Here is a 22938-nt window from a genome sequence, read left to right on the forward strand (position 1 = left end):
AGCTCGAGTATTATTTATCAAGTGTAATGGACTTATGTAATATAAACAGGTGAGTTTGGAGCTCGGGATTTCATGTAATTCACCAGCTGTAATGATACATATATACATATATATATATATATATATATGTGTGTGTGTGTGTGAATGCTAAATTTTACACATTTAAGACATGTTTTTCTTATTCAAATAAGCCATATATTTTAATACATTAATGTCTGGATTCTCTTATCGACCTCGGGATCAGAGGTCCAAGGTGTAACCCCTCAAAGACAATAGCTTCTTTGAGTTGTTCCGCCTTGGGGCTCTGATCCCGAGGTTGATAAGAGAATCCAGACATTAAAATATTAAAATATTAAAATATATGGCTTATTTGAGTATATATATGTCTATATATGTTTATATTTTTATATTTATATATTTATATAATCTATATATATATATATATATATACATATTTATATATATATATATATATATATACATATATATATGCCTCCTGTGGCCACGGGGGCATAACAACAATTAAAATAGCGCCAACGTATCCCTGCGTGACATAAGACGCGACTAAAAGGGACAGGACGAGGGAGCTGGGAACCCCCTCTCCTGTATTGTATACTCCTGTGAGACATCGACGGGGGTGGAGCTGGAAAATATACCGTACCAGGTGAAAATGTGAGTGGTGAGAGACTGTTAGATATGTGTGTTGAGCAAGAGATGTTGATAAGTTCTAGATTTTTCAAAAAGAAAGATCAAAACAAGTATACATGGATAAGAGTGGTAAATGGAAGATTGGTAGAAAGGGCTTTGATGGATTATGTGTTGATAACTAGAAGAATGTTTGGAAGATTGAAAGACGTGCACGTGTTTAGGGGTATGGCTAACGGTATCTCTGATAATTTTTTGTTGGAAGGAAAATTAGTTGTAGCAAAAGAGTGGGGGGATGTAAAAGGGAGTTTGTGAGGGTTGAAGAGTTAATAAAACTTGAGGTAAAAAGTGAATATCAAGAAAGGTTAAAAATGGCACATGACAGCGTGAAAGTGAGAGAAACTGGTAATTTAGAGGAGGAGTGGAAGTTAGTCAAAGAAAATTTTGTTGCGATTGCAAGTGATGTGTGTGGCAAGAAGATTGTTGGAGACAGCATGAGGAAGGGTAGTTAATGATGGAATGAAGGAGTGAAGGTAAAAGTGGAAGAGAAAAAGAGGGCATTTGAAGAATGGTTGCAGAGAAATAGTGTAGAGAAGTATGAAAGATAGAGAGAAAAATGTGGAAGTGAAATGCAAGGTAACTGAAGCAAAGAGGGCGGCTGACCTGAGTTGGGGTCAGGATTGGGTCGTTCATATGAAGAGAATAAGTAGTAGTTTTGGAAAGAAATGAAGAGAGTAAGGAAGGCTGGTTCGAGAATTGAAGAGACAGTGAAAGATGAAAATGGAAGGTTGTTAAAAGACGAGAATACTAGGAAAAGGTGGGCAAAATATTTTGAAAGTTTATTGAATGTTGAGGATAATAGTGAGGCAGATATAATTGCTGTTGCAGGTGTTGAGGTGTCAGTAATGGGAGAGGAGAATGAGAGAGAGATTACAAGAGAGGAAGTGAGGAGAGCACTAGATGAAACGAGGATATGAAAAGTACCTGCTATGGATGGCGTGAGAACTGAGATGTTAAAGGGAGGAGGTTTGACTGTACTTGAATGGTTGGTGAGATTGTTTAATATGTTTTCTATGTTGTCAATGGTACCAGTATATTGGGTTTGTGTGTATATTGTACCACTACATAAGGGTAAGGTATATGTGCATGAGTGTTGTAATTCAAGGGGTATTAGTTTGTTGATTGTGGTTGGAAAAGTGTATGGTAGAGTACTGATTAATAGGATTAAGGATAAAACAGAAAATGTAATCTCAGAAGTACAGGGTGGTTTTAGAAGAGGTAGGGGTTGTATGAATCAGATTATTACAATGAAGCAGATATGTGAGAAATATTTAGCAAGAGGTAAGGAAGTGTATGATGTGTTTATGGATCTGGAGAAAGCGTATGATAGAGTTGATAGGGAAGCGATATGGAATGCGATGTCGTTATACGGAATTGGTGGAAGGTTGCTGCAAGCAGTGAAAATTTTATACGAAGAAAGTAAGGCGTGTGTTAGGATAGGAAATTAAGTGAGCGATTGGTTTGAAGTGAGACAGGGATGTGTGATGTCACCATGGTTGTTTGACGTGTATGTTGATGGAGTGGTGAGAGAGGTGAATGCTCGAGTGCTGGGACGAGGATTGAAACTGATAGACTAGAATGATCATGAATGGGAGGTAAATCAGTTGTTGTTTGCGGATGATACTGTACTGGTTGCAGACTCGGAAGAGAAGCTTGGCCGATTAGTGACAGAATTTGGAAGAGTTTGTAAGAGAAGGAAGTTGAGAGTTAATGTGGGTAAGAGTAAGGTTATGAGATGTACGAGAAGGGAAGGTGGTGCGAGGTTGAATATCATGTTGAATGAAGAGTTACTTGAAGAAGTAGATCGGTTTAAGTACTTGGGGTCTGTTGTTGTAGCAATGGTGGAGTGGAAGCAGATGTACGTCAGAGTGTGAATGAAGAATGCAAAGTGTTTGGGGCCAGTGAAGTGAGTGGTAAAGAAAAGAGGATTAGGCATGAATGTAAAGAGAGTTCTGTATGAGAAAATGATTGTACCAACTGTGATGTATGGATCGGAGTTGTTGGGAATGAAAGTGTGGGAGAGAGAAGAAATTAAATGTGTTTGAGATGTAGTGTCTGAGGAGTATAGCTGGTGTATCTTGAGTAGACAAAGTTAGGAATGAAGTAGTGAGGGTGAGAATGGGTGTAAGAAATGAGTTAGCAACTGTAGAGGATATGATTATGTTGAGGTGGTTTGGCCATGTTGAGAGAATGGAAAATGGCTGTCTGCCTAAGAAGGTGATGAATGCAAGAGATGATGGGAGAAGTTACAAGAGGAAGGCCAAGGTTTTGGTGGATGGATGGAGTGAAGAAAGTTCTGGGTGATAGGAGGATAGATGTGAGAGAGGCAAGAGAGCGTGCTAGAAATGGGAATGAATGGCGAGTGATTGTGACACAGTTCCGGTAAGCCCTGCTGCTTCCTCCGGTCTCCTTGATTGACCGCTGAGGTAGCCAGCAGTAGAAGATTCAGCGTTATGAAGCTTCATCTGTGGTGAATAACGGGGGAGGGTGGGCTGTGGTACCCTAGCAGTACCAGCCGAACTCGGTTGAGTCCCTCATCAGACTGGGAGCAGCATAGAAAGGAAAAGTCCCCATTTTTCCATTTGTTTGGTATTGGCTACCCCCCAAAATGGGGAAGTGCCTTTGTATATAGATATATATTTTTGTATATATATATTATATATATATATACTTATATATATACACACACATATATATATACATATATATATATATATATATATACAGTATTTATATATATAAATATATATATATATATATATACAGTATTTATATATATAAATATATATATATATATATATATATTTAGATACATATATATTATGTATATATATATATATATATGTATATATATATATATTATATATATATTTATATGTACATATATATACATGTAGGTACACCAGAAGGTTTTCTAGCCTCTCCCTGTGAAGATAGGTTTTGGTAATACATTGCAAAAAAACTGCCTCTATGAATCTTCAGCTGCAGTGTTTCAGGCAAGGTGGGCATTTGTTCGTTGTTCGTTCGTGGAGTGGATATCTCTCCTTTTTTTATACCCCTATTCTAGCAATAGCTGTTCTTCTTGTGTTGCTTTTGTGAGTAAGAAACTCCTTTCATTATCGGCGGTAAAGGTTATTGCTCAGCTTTGACCCATTTTCATTTATATATATATATATATATATATACATATATACATATATATATATATACATATATATATATATATACTGTATATATATATATATATATATATGTATGTATGTATGCACATATTTATGTACATATATATAAATATAGGTACACCGAAAGGTTTTTCAGCCTCTCCCTGCAAAGATATGATTTGTAATACATTGCACTAAGAGGCCCTAATGCCTCTGGGAATCTTTACTGCAGTGTATCAGGGAAATTGGGCAGTTGTCCGTTGGTCGTTCGTGGAGTGGATATCTCTCCTTTTTATGATACCACTATTCTAGCAATAGCTGTTCCTCTTGTGTTGCTTTGGGAGTAAGAAACTCCTTTCAGTATCGGCAGTAAAGGTTATTGGTTAGCTTTGACCTTTGGCTTTAGATTGAAAAGAGTTAATCTCTCATTATCATTGGAGTTGTCTCTTTTTATTGGGAGTTGTGAGCTTATCTGCTCTTAATCAGAAGTTGGACCACCTCCATGGAATGTGGATATTGTTTTAAAGTTTCTTAAGGAGCTCCCTGAGAACCGTTACGCCAGACATCAGATCTTCTGCTGACCCTAAACTCTTTTCTACTCGCCTTGGCTTCGCCAAAGCCAAGTGAGTTGGGGAACTTCATGGTCTTTCTTACGACATTTCTCCCATCCTATGGCTTTGTCCCTGAATTTATAGCAAGACTCAAGATCTGTCAGTAACTAATTTGAGATTCTTACCCCTCCTGATTGAGAATTACTGTAACGTAACTGAGGACCCAGATCAGCGGCTACTATATCTAGATATGGCACTGAGGTGTCACTTCAAATAAACTTCAAAAGCTCGTTTCCGTGTGAAAGGATTATCCGACAGTACGAGGAAGGTTAAGAGGAGTCTCATAAAGATTTTGATATCAGCATGGATTCGCGAGGTCTTAGACCAGGCCTCAAATCCTGATTCTCCTCCATAGAAGTGTAAACCTAGAGATCAAAATGCTAAGGGCATTAGTACGTCTCTGGCTGCCAAGAAAAACTACTCTGTGATGCAGGACCTTCTAGTGGGCGTTTGGAAGCATCAGACGACCTTCACTGCCCCTTGGCTGCAGTGACATAACCCAAAGTAACAGGGAGAGGTTTTCCTTTGTACTTGCACAACAAAGGGTTTAAGATCTCAAGCTCTGTGATGGATAAGTAGCAGATGGTGGAGGGCAGAGATTACCAGGAATCAAGTCTGGGATGAATAAGAGTGACTGGTACCTTCTTTCTTCCATCTTCCCCTCCCTTGGGGAACAGTACCTATGGTACTCTGAAAGATGACTTTCACTATCTGGAGGTATAACCATTTCCCTTGTGTAACCTGGTATAGAACTATATACTTCTCCATTCCCCTTTGTGAGGTGGGATTTGGGTAATGTCTATGGTTGGTTCAAAAAATCCTATTGTGGCGAGATGTCACAAGAATAAACTCCACACCCTTGAATCACTCTGACAAATTTCTCTTCAATACAAACCTTCCCCTTACGTTATCATAAACTGGACTCTTAGACAAAAAGGACATAAAAACAAAACATAACCTTAAAACTATATTTCTTACAAACTAAATATATAATTAACAAAAAAAACACCTTTCCTCAATCAAATAAATCCTAACAAAACTCAAAACTAACTGCAACCCAAACATGAAAACAAAACATACATATATTGCGAGTTCACCAACACCAAAATTTGTAACATATGTTATTTGCAACACAGTCATTCACAAACTGCCGAACTGTCTTTCACGACACAACCATCAATCTGTGATTAACAGATTAAACTGTGTGGCAATATGCCACCACTGCCTCCCTAATTGGGGTCCTGGATGTCATCATCATCATCATCATCATCATCAATAACAGCAATCGAAAGTTCATCCAGTCCAGGTCATCAACATTTATCTAAATCCAAAGAGCATTCTAAATATAATCGTAATACAGGCCAGGTCATCAACGGTTGAGCAACATTCAAAACTAAGTTCTCTCCAAAGGAGGAATTACGGCTCAGAAAATAAATCAACACTTCCACGCTGGTAAAAGAATAAGAATTATAATCCAGCATTCAAAGGACACAGAACTGACGCTTACTGCAGTCAAATAAAAAAGCCATTCACCCAAGACATTCACCACTGTCGTAACTTAGCTAAAAACATAACCAATCAATCTCATATATACCAACAGTCTTTCTCACAACAGACAATCAATACACTAACTACCTTTCGCTCGCTGACACAATATATATCTCTCTCTCTCTCTCTCTCTCTCTCTCTCTCTCTCTCTCTCTCTCTCTCTCTGGATTTGGCAAACAAAAAATAAATAAAAACAAAAATTAATCCTCTACATTCCTCCCCCCCTTACTTTGCCAAATGCTTCTACATTTTCACACAACCACTTACATTATTTTTTTCATAACCCAGTCGCAGTCGGGAACAGGACCTCTACTCCGAGCAACTGGGCCTTCATACACTCTCTCATTCACGTCTTCCTTATCACAATCATTCGCTACATTAACACTATTCCTATCATCTAATATATCATGTACAATCCTATCTACCTCATTCTCATCTGGCCCCAAAATTACACTCATTTCTGTAAACAGTTCATCCGTTTCATCAAAAACATTCTCAACTTTAGCAAAAGATTCATTCATGCTACTTATCATTTTCCTATCTCTCACTCATGCGTTGTTCATTCTTTCTTTTACATCATCTAACGAAAAGCCTCACACTATAAGTATCATTCATACTCAGCCATGATTCATCTGTATTAACACATTTATCTTCAACACTCACCTGTACATTTACACCCTTGTCATGCATATTTGTATTCTTTACTATACCTATAAATTTCCCTTACATTTTCTCCTCACTTAAAACTTTCAAACGCCTATTTTTCCTATATTCAACTAACACTAATTGTTTATTTTCCAGCCCTAACTTCTCATGCATACTAGGTTCATACTTACACATTTCCAACCAATTATTCATCCCATTCTCACGAACATTGATCCTATTCCTTCCACACACACAGAAGGACTCACCCAGTTGAACCCTCTGACACACTAGTTTCCTGAACATCCTGGCTGACTTAATCCCTTCTTTCTACAAACCCTAGCTTCCCTCATTGGTCCTCTCATAACAGCATCTCTAAAACTAACAAATTCCGGCACACCTTCCTCCATTCCAGTTCTTACACTCACAGATTTACTCTCTTTCATACATCTATCTAACTCGTAATCCTCAACTATCTCTAAAATATCATCCCATGTCAATCTTTCCTTCGTCCACCTCATTTTCTCCTTCTGTTTCAAATTAATAAACTCAGCAACATTCTCAGGTACAGTAGCCAAAAACTTCCTTCATTAATTCCTTATTCTCATTTATGCCTTCATCCCCATACTTCTTCTTAGCTAAAGTTTCCAACCTACATACACACATCGATATCGCTTCTACATTTATCTGTGTCTCATCAAAATCATTCTTACGCTTATATCTAACACTCCCTTTCATACGTTTCACCTGCTCAATTATTCTCTTTTTCACACTTTCGTAATCAACATCCCCTACACTCATTATCACACCATACATCGTCAACAAATACCCAGTCAAATATTCTCCTAACTCCCTAGCCCAAACTCTCTTACTATCACCATACTTATCCTGACAACCTCTCATACTCCCTAAAAAAAATCATACACATCCCTACTAATATGCTCATTGAACCTTTCACACCTGGGTACCTCTCTCATAAACACTGTCTTACAAACTTCAACTTCATTCTCACTATCTTCACTGCCTACTCCCTTGTTGCCTTCTTCCTCATTTGAATATAATGAATCCACTTCAACACTTAAATTCCTATCCTTAACCATTCCCTTCTTACCCTTTTTTTTACTTACCACTTTCACCCATTCATGATCATCCTCACTCTCATACTGACCTTTCTTCTTTTCCCTCTTCTCATTACTTTTACCTTTCCTTTTATCTTTCCTCTCACATTTCTGTTCATCCTTACTATACTTGGTCCCTTTAACTTCACTATCACTATTTCTATCACTATCACTTCCTTTCCCATTATCACTTACCTCAGCCTTCTCTTCCACTATCAACCCTTTACCTGAAGCTGAGGACACTCCGACTGCACCTTCACCCATGTACATTTTTATCATTCCCATTACCTGCCCCATCATAGCTTCCATTTGTTCCTCATTCTCACACATCCTTATCTCAACACCCTCTTCCACTCTCGCTACAGTTCCCTTTAGCACTTTCCGTTCCTTTCGCATCTCCTCATTCTCACAACTTAACCTCTTATTCTCATGCAGCAACTTCTCCTTACGCTCCTTACTCAGCCACAATTCCTCCCTTAATAATTTGTTCTGCTCTTCCATTTTCAGTCTTAACTCTTAATATCTTATCCTATTCAGTCCTTCGTCTAAGAGTCCAGCTATCAATCCCACCTCGGCAGTCCCTGTTCTGGCGCCAAAACAATGTGGCGGGATGTCGCAAGGACAACCCCCACCTCCTGAATCACTCTAACAGACAATTGTCTCTGCAACACAAACTTCCCCCTTACTTTATCATAAACTGGACTCATAGACTGAAGGGAAACGAAAACAAAACATATCCTTAAAACTATATTTCTTAAACTAAAAATTAATCATAAACCATCCACAATCAAAATAAACACTTAAAACTAATCAAAACTTAACACTAAATATATAATAACCAAAACACCATTCATATAAACCCAAAAAGCCCTAACAAACTTAAAATTACACCGCACACTAAAACCAATACAGTATTTGTTTATGTGTGGACCTCTTTGTCCACACAAGGGCCAATAGTCCATTTATAGCCCAACCACAACTCTGTAGCTACCGTAACACTGACAAATAATAATACACAATTGCATTAATCATCATCATCATCATCAAGCCAAACAAATTCCTTCAACTGGGCTGGATTGTTACAGCATCTATTTCATCAAGATCCACAGAGCAATCCAATCAGGTCCTTAAACAATCCAGGTCATCAATAATTCATTCCAAATCTGAGCAGTCGTATCAAGTTCCTTAAACAAGCCAGGTCGTCAACAATCAAATTCACATAAAATTTCTCCCCAAAGGAGGCATTACGGCCTGCAAAACTGTTTCTATCATTCACAATCACGACAAGCAAATATAAAAATTCTACTTACTTTCGAAATAATTGAACACTTCCACGCTGGTAATAAAAATAAAGTAAATCCAGCATTCACACACAACACTGCCTCTAGCAGCAGTCAAATAAAAAAGCCATTCACCCAAGACATTCACCACTGTCGTAACCTAGCTAAAAACATAAACAATCAATCTCATTTATACCAACAGTCTTTCTCACAACAAACAATCAATACACTATCTACCTTTTGCTCGCTGACACAATATATCTCTCTCTCTCTCTCTCTCTCTCTCTCTCTCTCTCTCTCTCTCTGGATTTGGCAAACAAAAAATAAATAAAAACAAAAATTAATCCTCCACACTATGACTTCTGAGAATTCTTCTATAGATGAATTAAATATTGCTAGTACGACACAATCACGCAGATTACTCAGGTCTTTAAAACGTGTTATTGCACAGAGTTTTAGTGAGGTGTCAGGGTTTCCTCTTTAGGCGTGCATAGCACAGTTGGAAACCCCGGGTCAAAAACCAGCCATTTGGTGAGGACATCTACCCACCTTAGTTGTGAGTCTTCCCTAATAAAGAGTGGAAGGGTTTGTATTAGTGTCGGAACAAATGACAAATTTAAAGTAATTTGTATTTTTCCTAAGGATACAAACCTTGAGCTCTTTATATAAATTTGTTTCTCCATCACCTATCCCTCTGAAAGTCCTGCCTGCAATCAAAAGTGATGTGACAACACAAGTGTGTGTGTGAGTGGGGTAGCTGGTACTACCCCCTACCCCCTGGTAACTAGCGCTGGGGTAGTTATACCTTGCTAAAAGGCCTATGGGTATTCTTTCAGCTTTACTGAAAGTATATTCTCCAATAAAGAGTTCAAGGTTTTTATCGTTAGGAAAAATAAAAATTGTTTTAAAATAATTTTTTTTTTCTTTTTTTTTGCAACACCCTTGGTTGTCTGGACCATGAACCTGACAGTATTTTTTATCCTAGTTCGTGATGTGTCTAGGATGCTATTCTTTGCACCTTTTCAGATCTGAGATTAGCGTTTCTGGGGTTTTAGTCAGCCGTTTTGGAAATAGGACTTCCTCCCACCCAAGTAATAGTCTCATATTAAAGAACGATTTGTATTTGTGTAGGAACAAATCACAAATTTTGAAAGCATTTCGTATTTTTCTTAACTACAAACATGAGTCCTTTAATTCAACTTCCTGCCATTACCTTCCCCAAAAGTCCCAGATGCAATCAAAATGACTTCCCTGCCAACCATCAGTAATTACCAGCTACTGCTAACTCCTCTTTATAAGTTTTAACTGCCAAGCTCCAGCTGCGCTTAAATTAATTTTCAATGAAAGGACTCAAGTTTTTATATTTAGGAAAACTAAAAGTGACTTAAAATTTGTGATTTTTTTATACAGATTTTAGTTTGATAGAATTGTTTTTAATGGCCTTTAATCCTAGTTACCTTGTTAGTTCCTGGCAACATGTCATTCATTGCTTGTGTTTTTTATGTATATCAGTTGATAATCTGTACATTGTCATACTGTGTGGTTTTTGTAATTGTGCTGTTGATAATAAGGAAATCCTTCTTCATAGACTTTAAATTGCATTGATAATATTCTTTCAACATTCACAAGTCTTATTATCTGTCCATATCTGCCTTCAAAACTTATGGAATCCTTTGGACCATTATATTTAATGACATTTCTCAAGGAATCACAAATCCAACACTATCCTAAGATTTTTTGCTGTAAATATTTTGTATTAACAATAATGTGTGGAGTTTGTACTTGATAGTACGTATTTAATTATTGTAATCTTGATGAATACATTGGATATATTTCATACTGTTCATAACAAATTTATGAAATAACATATTGAACAGTAGTAACATATGGACTTGTTGTTTTAGTAGTGTATTGATTTTTTTTTCTCCTTTGGTCCAGCTTTATACTGAAGTTTCAATCTGGTCCAACTGGAGACCCAACAGACGAGATAGGTCTTTGCATGTATGGTCGAATTGCGGAGGGTATTATTGGGAGGAACGCTTTTACTCGAGCCGCAGGATGGGGTCAAGAGGAAGCCACTAGTAGTATTGCTCTAGCAAGAGGGCAGAATTTTGATGTAACAATACTGTCTGATCCCATTAATTTCAAGGTATGTTTTCCCCATTCTATGTTGCTCTTTATAGGGTTGTGGCCTATTGGAAGCGTCCCTGCCTAGTGCTAGCCGTACTGAGATTCAATTTCCACTCAAACTCGATAGTTTCTTTAGTGTCCACAACCTCACCATCTTTGTGAGCTAAGGATGTGGGATTTGGGGAGCCTATAGGTCTACCTGCTGAGTCATCAGCAGCCATTGCCTTGCCCTCGCTGGTCATAGCTTGGGCTGAGAAAGGGCATGGGCACTGATCATATGTATATATAGTCATTTTCTAGGGCATTGTCCTGCTAGCTAGGGCATTGTCCTGCTAGCTAGGGCATTGTCACTGTCCCTTCCTTCTGGCATTCATGAGCGTCCTTTAAACTTTAAAAGTATATTGTTTGTATGTCATCTTCAGGTGTTTTGTAAGTTGTTTGGTGTGCATGATTATTACGTACAGTTATACCTCATGTTACAGAGTGCAACTCATGGCTTCTGGCTTGGAGTTTTTGAAATTCTGATTACTGTATTGCATTTTGTATTTGTTCCAACACAAATGCAAACCTTGCACTATTTATAGGGTTACACTTTCGGCGAAGCTGAAAGACAAGCCATGATAATTCTTAGCGAATGATAACCACCCTAACCACTAGTTACCGGGTGGTGGCGTGGGGTGTCACATATAAGGGGATAAAAATGAAGATATCAACTGGGTTAATTTAAATGCACAGAAAGTAGTGCGGCAGTTGTCGACCTATGACCTCTCCACGATTCATGGGAAGTGTGGGAATCAGTTTAAACAGCTTTCCTCTTTGTTAGGTATCTGCTGACCCAAGCACGTGTTATTATTATTATTATTATTACTATCCAAGCTACAACCCTAATTGGAAAAGCAAGACGCTATAAGCCCAGGGGCTCCAATAGGGAAAAATAGCCCAGTGAGGAAAGGAAATAAGGAAATAAATAACTGAAGAGAACAAATTAACAATAAATCATTCTAAAAAAAGTAATGTCAAAAGAGATATATCATATATAAACTATTAACAACGTCAACAACAAAAATGTCATATATAAACTATAAAAAGACTCATGTCCGTCTGGTCAACAAAAAAGCATTTGCTCCAACTTTGAACTTTTGAAGTTCTACTGATTCAACAACCCGATTAGGAAGATCATTCCACAACTTGGTAACAGCTGGAATAAAACTTCTAGAGTACTGCGTAGTATTGAGTCTTATGATGGAGAAGGCCTGGCTATTAGAATTAACTGCCTGCCTAGTATTACGAACAGGATAGAATTGTCCAGGGAGATCTGAATGTAAAGGATGGTCAGAGTTATGAAAAATCTTATGCAACATGCATAATGAACTAATTGATCGACGGTGCCAGAGATTAATATCTAGATCAGGAATAAGAAATTTAATAGACCGTAAGTTTCTGTCCAACAAATTAAGATGAGAATCAGCAGCTGAAGACCAGACAGGAGAACAATACTCAAAACAAGGTAGAATAAAAGAATTAAAACACTTCTTCAGAATAGATTGATCACTGTGTGTCCCGAATCTCTTTCCATGTCAACAGATACAGCGGGGGGAGGGGACGGAAAGGAGGCAAGTACCGGCCTGATGCAGTTGCATCACCTGCCACCACTACCCAGAGTCCAGACAAGCCCTCATACCCCCCTACAATATGCACCCCATAAAAACTGCTGGGAAGCCAAGATTAGTTAGTTAAGTTCGAGTTCAGCTCAAGCTCAAGTCGCGAGTGGGCAACCAATAGTAGGCCCACCAGCCATGGTTGGCGTCGCTACGCAACCCGACACCTAATAACTGTCCTTTTGTATTGTAACAATCTTATTCATATAGCTGTTTCCTTTCTAAGTGTTCTCCCTGTGTGTGTCTGTAAATTGAAAGTGATTCATTGTTAACTATCATTATGATCATTTTGCGATAAACTGTTCCAATAATTTAAAAGTCAGTGAGAGACTTATATTTCCTTTGTTATTTAATTAGAAATACTTAGAGTTATGTTTAAGATGTACATTAATCCTTTATTCTCTTTGAAGAAGATTTCTGCTCATGTTTCGGTGAAAATTAGACAATAAATCCTCCTACTATGTAAAAGTGGTCTAATTCAGTGCCTCTCATCATTCATTATTTAATTGCCATGTAGTGACAAAAATTAGTGGCCTTACGGTAGGATAAAGAGGATTAAAGATAAGTGTAATAATGAGCAAAAGACAGAGTGCCACAGCTACCAAAAATTGACTTTAGACGTAAACAACGATGAAATAAGAAAGAATGACACAAGAAGCAAGAAATAGACATCTCGGGAGAAGAGGAAAGGAAAACTAAAAAAAAAGTCAGTTAAAAAGCATAACGAAAGAAGATAAAGGACGAATGGATGTCCTTAGAAAAAATAAGAAAAAATCCTGACGATGAGGTCGAGAATAGTAGCATCCAGGAGGAGTAGCGTGAACCAGTCACTCACGGAGGACCCACAGGGAAGAGACCTTAGCGCCTTTCTACCTAGACAGGCGGGCCGGAACTGACGACGCCCAAGGGAGGAACCATTTGTTAGGAAACACACTCGTCCCCAAGAGGACGACACAAACAATGTTCCTGTGTGAAACGAAGACAGTATGCCCACAATTGACGATGACACAACAATGTTCCTGTGGGAAACAATGACGGTATGCCCACAATTGACGATATGTTCAGTTTCCTGTCGCGGGAGCAACAGCATCTAAACTTGTCATCCGAGATGGCTGGTCAGGACCCTTCTATGGGGTCCTATCAGCCGATCATTAGCAGTAGTTGGCGTGCTTGTAAATGCCCCAACTATGGAGGACTTCTTTGTCGAATCAAGAGCAGCGGGGGCTATGAAAGACATGGGCCGCCCATGAAAGCCAAGGTCTATCCCGAAAATTAGAAGAGGTCCCAGACAGCAACTGTAGGACAAGGGACACAAGGCGACCCACAGCAATCAACCCACGCATAAGTTAAGTAACGTTGTACAAAATCTGTAGTTCTAGGATTAACGATTATGTTATAAGATTTTGTAAAAGTGTGTAGAGTAAAGAAGTTGTAATTCCATTTTCTTTACGTAATGTTAAAGTAAAATGAAAGAACACTAGTTTTGATTGAAGAAAGTAACATGTCGAGTAAAATGTTTTTAGTGTTAACTCTTCGAGTAAAGATTGATTTTTTTTTCTTAAAAGAAAAGAAAATGGTATTGACTTTGTTGCTGTGTGGATAGCAAAGAAATTGTTTTTTACCATTTGTAAACTATGAATTTTCACTGCATGGTTTCTTGGTTTAAAGTAGTTTGTTTTTGTTATTTGAGACCTTCGTTGCCAAACGTGTTAAATGTGTTTTTTGGGAAAAAAAGTAGGGTCACATGTTTAAATAACTCTGTTAACAATGATAAGTTATTTAATTCGAGAGAAGAAATGTTTTAGTCATAATTGAAATAGTGGGATGTTTGTAATTCAGTCCTAGGATGTGATCTGTGAAGTTTTTTTGATGTCCTCTTTAAGCATGTACTTAGTAAAATTAGGGAGAAAGAATTGTAATTTAGGTACATTGAATATTTGTTCTTACATCACACACTGTATTCCTGATGATTAGTAGCCTACTTAATTTGTTATAAAATGCTTTAAAAGAAAGCGTAAAACTGTTGTTTGTCATTTTTTGTCTGAGGATCATCTGGATTTGTAAAGACAATTTTGTTAACATGATAGCTGTAGTAGTTTCAGTTGCCAACAGTTTAAGTAATTAGTAGTCTGTCATGTGTGCAATTTAAAGACCTTGCATTTACAGTAGTTACTGTGTTTCATAAGTGATTTGTTCACTAATGTTTCGGTCTGATTGATGACACCAGTCATTGTTAACAAATTATTTTAAGAAAGTAACTTCAAATGAGTTAACAGAGGGCATGAATGTACTGGGAAATTAAAAGACCGGTTGCTTTGAGTTTATATGAAAATGAATGAAATGAATGATGAGTGTGAGAATAATCTGAGTAAATCATTATGACGTCACAACTGCTGTCTGAAGAAGGCATCGTATGTTAGCTGTTTGGCATTGAAAATAAATTTAATATTTTGACAAGTAATGTAATTTGTTTGACTTAGAAGTCAGAATTAAAACTTGGTTTTTCAGCTCCGTAGAGAATTATGCATTTTGAAAAATCGTGACAAGTAAGGAATTGGTTGTTATTAGGTACTATCTGGCAACATGATAGAAAGGAGAGAATTTGATTTCTTACTAAGGTCTGTCCGTTTCTTTAAACTCGTGAGAATAAATATTTAACATGAAAAATTTGAGAAATGAACGAACAAAGGTGAACAAGTTGCCGTAGACTTTTTCATTTGGTGTTTGATGAATAAAGCAAATGTTTGGAATATGTGTAAAAACAGATATGTGTGACACAGTAATTATAAAATTTGTGATAGTTAGGCTTTAGTAAATACAATTGTCATGTTTCAGCAATAATCACCCATCTGACAACTTTCTGAACAACAATGTAGAGCCATAAAACAAAAAGATGACCTAAAATTTTGTTTCAGTTGTCAAAAGAACTATATTTGACTGTCACTCAATTTACAAGTATGTGACGTTTGTGTTTGAAAATAGCTTGGTCTAGCATTAAACTCTAATTCACTGAGAAACAGAAAAAGGAACCGAGACAATAACCAATGATTGTAGGAATAAGGAAAAATCCAAAATACACTTAGTGGGTGAATATAAGTGTTTCTTTAACTGATTAACATAAGGGGATCAGATGATCAGGATAAAATTGGAGTTAGAGATTGAAATATGAGTAGCCATACCATTGCCCCTCAGTAATTAATTGATGTCTGAATAGAAAAAGGAACATGTTTTTATGTCGGATTGTGTTAGGAAAAAATAAAAACATTCTTGTATCAAAGTACGAGAAAGATAATTTTGTTTGTAAGAATTTGAGTATTTTATGACTTTATGTCCATTTAAGGACAGTATTAAGAGGCTAGTTAGTTGATTTGCTGACTTAAGTAAGTTTCAGTAACTAGTCTGGAAGCAAAAAGACTTTCGTTACTGTACACGCCATGTTGTTTTCTATTATGTTTTTTTTTTCTGTTTCCATAGTTTTGTCTATGCCATATTACCCTGTTGTATCTATAATTTTAAGGTTTTGAGCGTTCATTTTTATTTTTCAGTTTTAATTTTTGTTTTTGTTTGCATGCTATAAGTTCTTAAGTTGTTTCTTTTTCTGATGTTTTTATAAGTTCTGTGCTAGATAAGTAATGCGAGAAAATTACGAGATTTGTGTAAAAATTGTGGAAATGTCAAGTGGCTAATGGAAGAAGGTAGAATCTGAGCTGTTTGTGCTGTAAGTATAGGAAACTTCATCCTTTGCAAAAGATTTTGATGGCAGAAAAAAATGAGTCAATTGATTCAACCCATGTAATTCCTGTGCGTGAAGAATTGTGTTAGCGTACAATCATCTGTGTAAGTGTATTATAGGCTCATGCTGAATGTGTTTCTTTGGTTAGCCATGGAAATTGAAATATGTGTGTTTTAGTTATTCATTATTTCAGCTGTTGTGCGTAAAACAGTTAGAATAGTTTATCCTTTAAATACCTTAGGGAAGTAAAAGTTTTTTCTTTTTTGGAAATCGATTAAAGAGAATTTAGTTATTGAACCACTGTGACAGGTTACGAAGGATCTTTGTTGTTCTGATTAAACTTTAACATGATTTGTGTATAGTTTAGCTTAAGCAAAATTGTAAGCTGTGCAGTTTTAACTTAAATTTATGTTTTCAACCTTGTCATATTTTTTATGGTTTTAGTTTCAACGTAGATCTGATCGGAATCATTTTCCCCATCCTTAATTGCACTAGAAAGTTTTGATTTCAAATTAGTTATCTCTGATGGGTTGCAAATGCAAGAGCCCTTTTTTGCGTATTGTATAGCAAATTTGGATGAATAAATGTACTAGACTAGTTGTTGTTTGGTGTTTGACAGATTTTGAGTTCAGCCTAGTTTGAGTATAAGCGAAAGAGATGAGGCAACATAAAATAAGAGTACCTGAGTGTTGTGAAAAGTAATTTGTGTGAAGTGCATGCTTCTATTTCGAAACTTGTGCCAGAAAGCAGTTGCCAACACAAAGGATGTGTCAGCAGTTTACCCAGTTTGGAGTTTGAACGATTGAGCATCTGGAGAGTTTGAAAACATAGCCCAGATGACGATGTCATCATAGCTTAAGGAAAGCGTGCAAGAGAGAGAGAGAGGGAGAGACTTTCTGTACTTGGGTGTTGAGGTGTCCTTAAAGGTTTTTGATGTCCCTTGTTGAAGGTTGATAGTTACAGATAACAACTAGGGAATTTTGGATATTGCTATTGTAGTTATTGAGGATTAGTTTTGTCTGTTCACCGTTTGGTGGGACTGGTGTTTTGTTGTAACTCTTTTCGGTGCCCTACCTGACCCCAGTTGAGGGGGAGAAAGGAGACCAGATTCTTTATGCTGGTGAAACCTATCTCGGTAGATGATGCTTTGTTGCCTTCAAAGCAAGATGCTTTGAGGATGACCTCCACATAAATCCACGCAATGGAAATGGGGGTTTGGGGAACACTCCAGCAGTGGGAGTGATTGTTGGGGGGGGGGGGGGGGCATGCCTTACTTCATGGAGAGTACAGGTATCACCCGAATGAGTTATACTGTTGTCAATTCTGTTTAGTGAGGGAGATTTGCACCGATCCGCAGGGGTGCCTTTTTAGCTCAGAAAACGTTTCCTAACAGCTAATTGATTGGTCGGAAGTATTTTTGCCTTACCAATCAGCTATTAGGAAACTTTTCCGAGCTAAAAGGACCCCTGCGAGTCAGTGCAATTCTGCCTCACTAAAAAGAATTAACTATAGTTCCATTTTGTTGATTTTGCATAATTACATGTAGAGGCCTGTAGACGTGTTCTGAATGGAGGAATAGAGCCTTGCTTGATTATGATACTTTTTCGTAGTATAATACAGTTGGTTAACTGTTTGATGATGATGTGCATTGATTTGTGATACAGCTGTTTGAAGACATTAAAAGTTATTTCATTATGTTTGATGATGATGTTATTTTCTTGTGATTTCTTTGCATATTACGGCCATACTTAATAATTATTGTTATCACTATTTGATAATGACTGTAGCGGATCCGGATATACCCAAGGGATACGCATATGTCTATGGAGAGTGGATGTTGAAGATCTTTGCACATGTATTGGTGATATTCCTAGGAATAGTGTTTTTTTTTCAACTTTTCTTTTATGTAATTTAAGGTTTTTGTTAGCAATTGTCCTTTCTGGTGAGGAACATAATGACTATGTAATGTATTTGTGTTTACTATTACTATATTATTATTATTATTATTATTATTATTATTATTACTACTTGTTAAGCTACAACCCTAGTTGGAAAAAAAGGATGCTATAAGCCCAGGGGCTCCAACAGGGAAAATAGCACTGTTGGGAAAGGAAACAGGGAAAAATAGAATATTTTAAGAACAGTAACATTAAAATAAATTTTTCAATATTTAACTTAGCCGGTGATTATAATAGCTGCAACTCTGTTGCTCGACAGAAAACTCTACGGAAGAAATTCGCCAGCGATCGCTATACAGGTTGCGGGTGTGCCCAACAGCGCCATCTGTCGTCCAAGTACCCAGTACTCAATGTAAACAAAGAACTCAATTTTCTCTCTGTCGTGCTACCGGCAAGACCTACTAATTCGCTGTTGCTAACTGGATTTGTTTTCACAACTATTTGGTGAAGTACACTATTCTAGTTTTGAGCTTTCGCTGTGCAGGCTTTCTCTTCAAAAATCCTTGCATTCTTTTGTTGATTACGGATTATATGTTGATGACTTTGGATAGTTTTTGAATTCCCCTTTGACCAATTCAAAATGGCTGACCCTTCTCAAGTCCCAAAATTTAGGAAGTGTAATGCTAGGGACTGTTCAAGGCGTCTTCCGAAGGCCTCTATCGACCCTCACACTGTTTGTTCCAATTGTCGGGATAAAACCTGTCAATTGGAAGATCGATGTGAGGAGTGCGTTGGGCTTTCGGAATTCGATTTTATCGAATTCCAAAAATATACACGTAGGCTAGAGAGAGATAGAGTAGGAGAAGTTCCTCTCGATCTATTGACATTTCCTCTCCTCATGCCCCACAACCTATTCCTTCCCCTGTAGTGGTTGCTCCTAACCCCCCTTCTGGCACTCAGGAACCTTCGATGGCTGATATGATGCGTGCCATCCAAGCTCTGGGTGAGAGAGTTGAATCACTGGCTAGTGACCGTAATCAGCTCATGGCAGATGTCAAGGAGCTGAAGTGTAAAAGTGCAGTGGGAAGTGAAAAAGTGAGTGATAGTGTTGTGGATAGTGTTGCGCTTGAGGGTTCGTCTGTTCGTGCCTGTCGTCGTCCTAGTCCGGGACCTCTTGCAAGCTCCCAAGTCCAGGGGAGAAGCAATGTCGTACGACAAATAGGTTCGAGAGGCTTTAATCAGCGAACAGACGTTCCCTCTGTGGTTTCGGGCGTATCTACCCAAGATCGCCCCCACCACACAAAGACGAGAGAGCCCATTTATACCTTGTCTGCGGAAGAGGTTTCTCGCAAGAAACCATGGACCAAGGTCTCACGACCGTTGAAGCGCAAGTCGGTCCCTTCCGCGCAAGTCCAACGGCCCAGTTGTAGCCACTGGGTCAGTTCGGACTCGCTGCAGTCATCAGATGACTGCTCACCTCCTAAGAGAGGTAAAGCGGTACCGCCTCAGACAGTTACACCGTCTGTCGCCGCACCTGCTCCTGCAGACCCTAAGTGGTCTTTGCTGCAGAGCATGCAGTCCCAATTAACGTCTCTGATGCAGGACTTGCGTGCGGAGAAGGTTGCTGCTGCACCAGCTAGTACAGCCTCTTGCCTACAACCAATCACACACTCGGTTGTGCGTCCTGTGGACGCTGAGGCGACCTTCTTGCGCACTCCAGTTGAGAGAGTTCCGCCACCCATGCGTTCCAGTGTGCCCTGCCAGCCGCATGTTGACGTTCAGCGACGCACGGAGCCTTCCGTTGACGTTCGTGAGGTACAACAACCGCCAGAGTTGTTTTGTTTTGACGCGGTGCGTCAACCTCCGCAACCCAGTGTGGTTGCCACTGCTCACCCACATCAGGCTAGACAGTCTGGAGTAGACGCTGTGCGTCCCCGCGCTGCTATGGTTGTTGCCAGCTCACAGACTGGGCAACAGTTCCATGACGTTGCGTCCGGCTCAGTCACGCATGCACCCGTGCGACCGGACTCAGCTAACCAGCCGTTACCTACTCCATTGCCGCTTCCTCCTCAATACTCGGATGATGGTCTTTCTGATGATGATGGTGCCGCTCACGTAGATGAACCACATACGGATCTTGACGAGCCTAAGTCTACGCAACCCTCTTTGGACTTTAGGAAGGTTTTAGCACTGTTCAAAGAGATGTTTCCGGACCAGTTTGTGTCTGTGGCTCCGCGCTCTCCTCCGTCAGAGTTTGTTTTAGGTATGCCGTCATCCTCGCCTGCCTTTACTAGACTCGTCCTCGCCCGCTCGTCCAAGAGAGCTTTACGAGTGATAGGAGAATGGATGCAGTCCAAAAAGAGTCTAGGGAAGACAGCCTTTACGTTTCCCCCTGCTAGACTCTCTTCTAGATCGAGCGTCTGGTATGCCACGGGAGAAGTTCTCGGCTTGGGAGTTCCTGCCTCTGCCCAGGGCGACTTCTCAAGTCTTGTAGACTCTCCCCGCCGGCTAGCCATGAGACGCTCAAAGATATGTTGGTCATCTTCGGACCTGGACCACCTTTTGAAAGGGATATTTAGAGCCTTCGAGGTCTTCAACTTTTTAGACTGGTGTCTGGGAGCTCTAAGCAGGAAGATCTCTCCGACAGAGAAAGAGACTTCATTGCTCATCATGTCCTGCATGGACAAGGCCGTACGTGACGGATCTAATGAGCTTGCTGCATCTTTCGTGTCCGGAGTCCTCAAGAAGCGTGAGAACCTTTGCTCTTTCCTGTCAGCTGGAGTTACACCTTGCCAAAGATCCGAACTTCTGTTTGCTCCTCTTTCCAAGTGCCTCTTTCCAGAGGACTTGATTAAGGAGATAGCTGCTTCTTTGATACAGAAGGATACTCATGATCTGGTTGCGTCCTCTGCTCGCAAAGCCACCCCTTTGCCTACCTTGTCAGCTAGACCAAGGATGGACACTCCAGCGTCCCGGTTTATTCCGCCCTTTCGTGGCAGAGCCTCCAGCAGAGGAGGTGCTCGTGCCGAAGGGAGACGTGGAAAGAAGAAAGGAACCAAGTCCTCTAAAGGCAGAGTCTGACTGCCAGCTTCTTCAGACAGCAGTGGGAGCCAGACTCAAGAACTTCTGGCAGACCTGGGAGAGAAGAGGCACAGATGTACAATCTGTGAAGTTGCTCAGAGAGGGGTACAAGATCCCGTTTGTACGAAAACCCCCTCTAGCAACATCTCCCATTGATCTCTCCCCCAGGTACAGAGAGGAAGACAAGAGACGAGCATTGAAACAGGAAGTGTCTCTCTTACTAGAAAAGGGAGCGGTAGTCAAAGTCCTGGACCATCAAACCCCGGGCTTCTACAACCGTCTCTTCTTAGTGGCAAAGAAGACAGGAGGGTGGAGGCCGGTGCTAGACGTCAGTGCGCTGAATGTCTTTGTCACAAAGCAGACGTTCTCCATGGAGACCACAAAGTCGGTTCTAGCAGCGGTCAGAAGGGAAGACTGGATGGTCTCGTTAGACCTAAGGGACGCCTACTTCCATGTCCCCATCCACCCGGACTCCCAACCTTTTCTGAGATTCGTTTACGAAAAGGTTGTCTACCAGTTTCAAGCCCTGTGCTTTGGCCTAAGCACAGCTCCTCTTGTGTTTACGAGGCTGATGAGGAATGTAGCCAAATTCCTTCATTTAGCGGATATCCGAGCCTCCCTCTACTTGGACGACTGGCTTCTCAGAGCTTCTTCCAGTCGTCGCTGTCTGAAGGATCTAAAGTGGACTCTAGATCTGACCAAGGAATTAGGTCTCCTTGTCAATATGGAAAAGTCTCGAGTGGTCCCATCCCAAACTATTGTGTATTTAGGGATGGAGATTCACAGTCTAGCTTTTCGGGCTTTTCCGTCGGCCCCCAGAACAAGCCAAGCCCTGTTATGCATCCAGAACATGCTGAAGAAGGAACGATGTTCAGTCAGGCAGTGGATGAGTCTGATAGGGACGCTATCATCCCTGGAACAGTTCATAGCATTAGGAAGACTACACCTCCGTCCTCTTCAATATCACTTAGCATTTCACTGGAAAAAGGACAAGACGCTAGAAGCGGTCTCGATTCCCATTTCCGAGAAGATGAAGTCTTGCCTGACATGGTGGAAGGACAGTATCAACCTCAGAGAGGGTCTGCCCCTGGCTGTTCAGACTCCCAACCACGTTCTCTTCTCGGACGCATCGGACGTAGGCTGGGGCGCGACATTAGACGGTCGGGAATGCTCGGGAATATGGAACTCGAGTCAAAGGACAATGCATATCAACTGCAAGGAGCTACTGGCAGTACATCTGGCCTTGAAAAGCTTCAGGTCTCTCCTTCAAGGCAAAGTGGTGGAGGTGAACTCGGACAACACCACGGCTTTGGCGTACATCTCCAAGCAAGGAGGGACCCACTCACTGACGCTGTACGAGATCGCAAGGGACC

At 39.6% G+C, this 22938-nt stretch overlaps 1 protein-coding gene across 2 annotated transcripts in view; it reads left to right on the top strand.

Moving 5' to 3' along the window:
- Nucleotides 1-22938, top strand: part of LOC137653404 (galectin-8-like) — a 402287-nt gene that overhangs the window by 206661 nt on the left and 172688 nt on the right. For both annotated transcript variants that reach the window (XM_068386760.1, XM_068386761.1), the window contains exon 4: nucleotides 11004-11214. In XM_068386760.1, the coding sequence (XP_068242861.1) occupies nucleotides 11004-11214 (211 nt within the window). The remainder of the gene's footprint in view (nucleotides 1-11003; nucleotides 11215-22938) is intronic.

This window comes from Palaemon carinicauda, chromosome 14, assembly GCF_036898095.1.
Source record: "Palaemon carinicauda isolate YSFRI2023 chromosome 14, ASM3689809v2, whole genome shotgun sequence".
Lineage (NCBI taxonomy): Eukaryota > Metazoa > Arthropoda > Malacostraca > Decapoda > Palaemonidae > Palaemon > Palaemon carinicauda.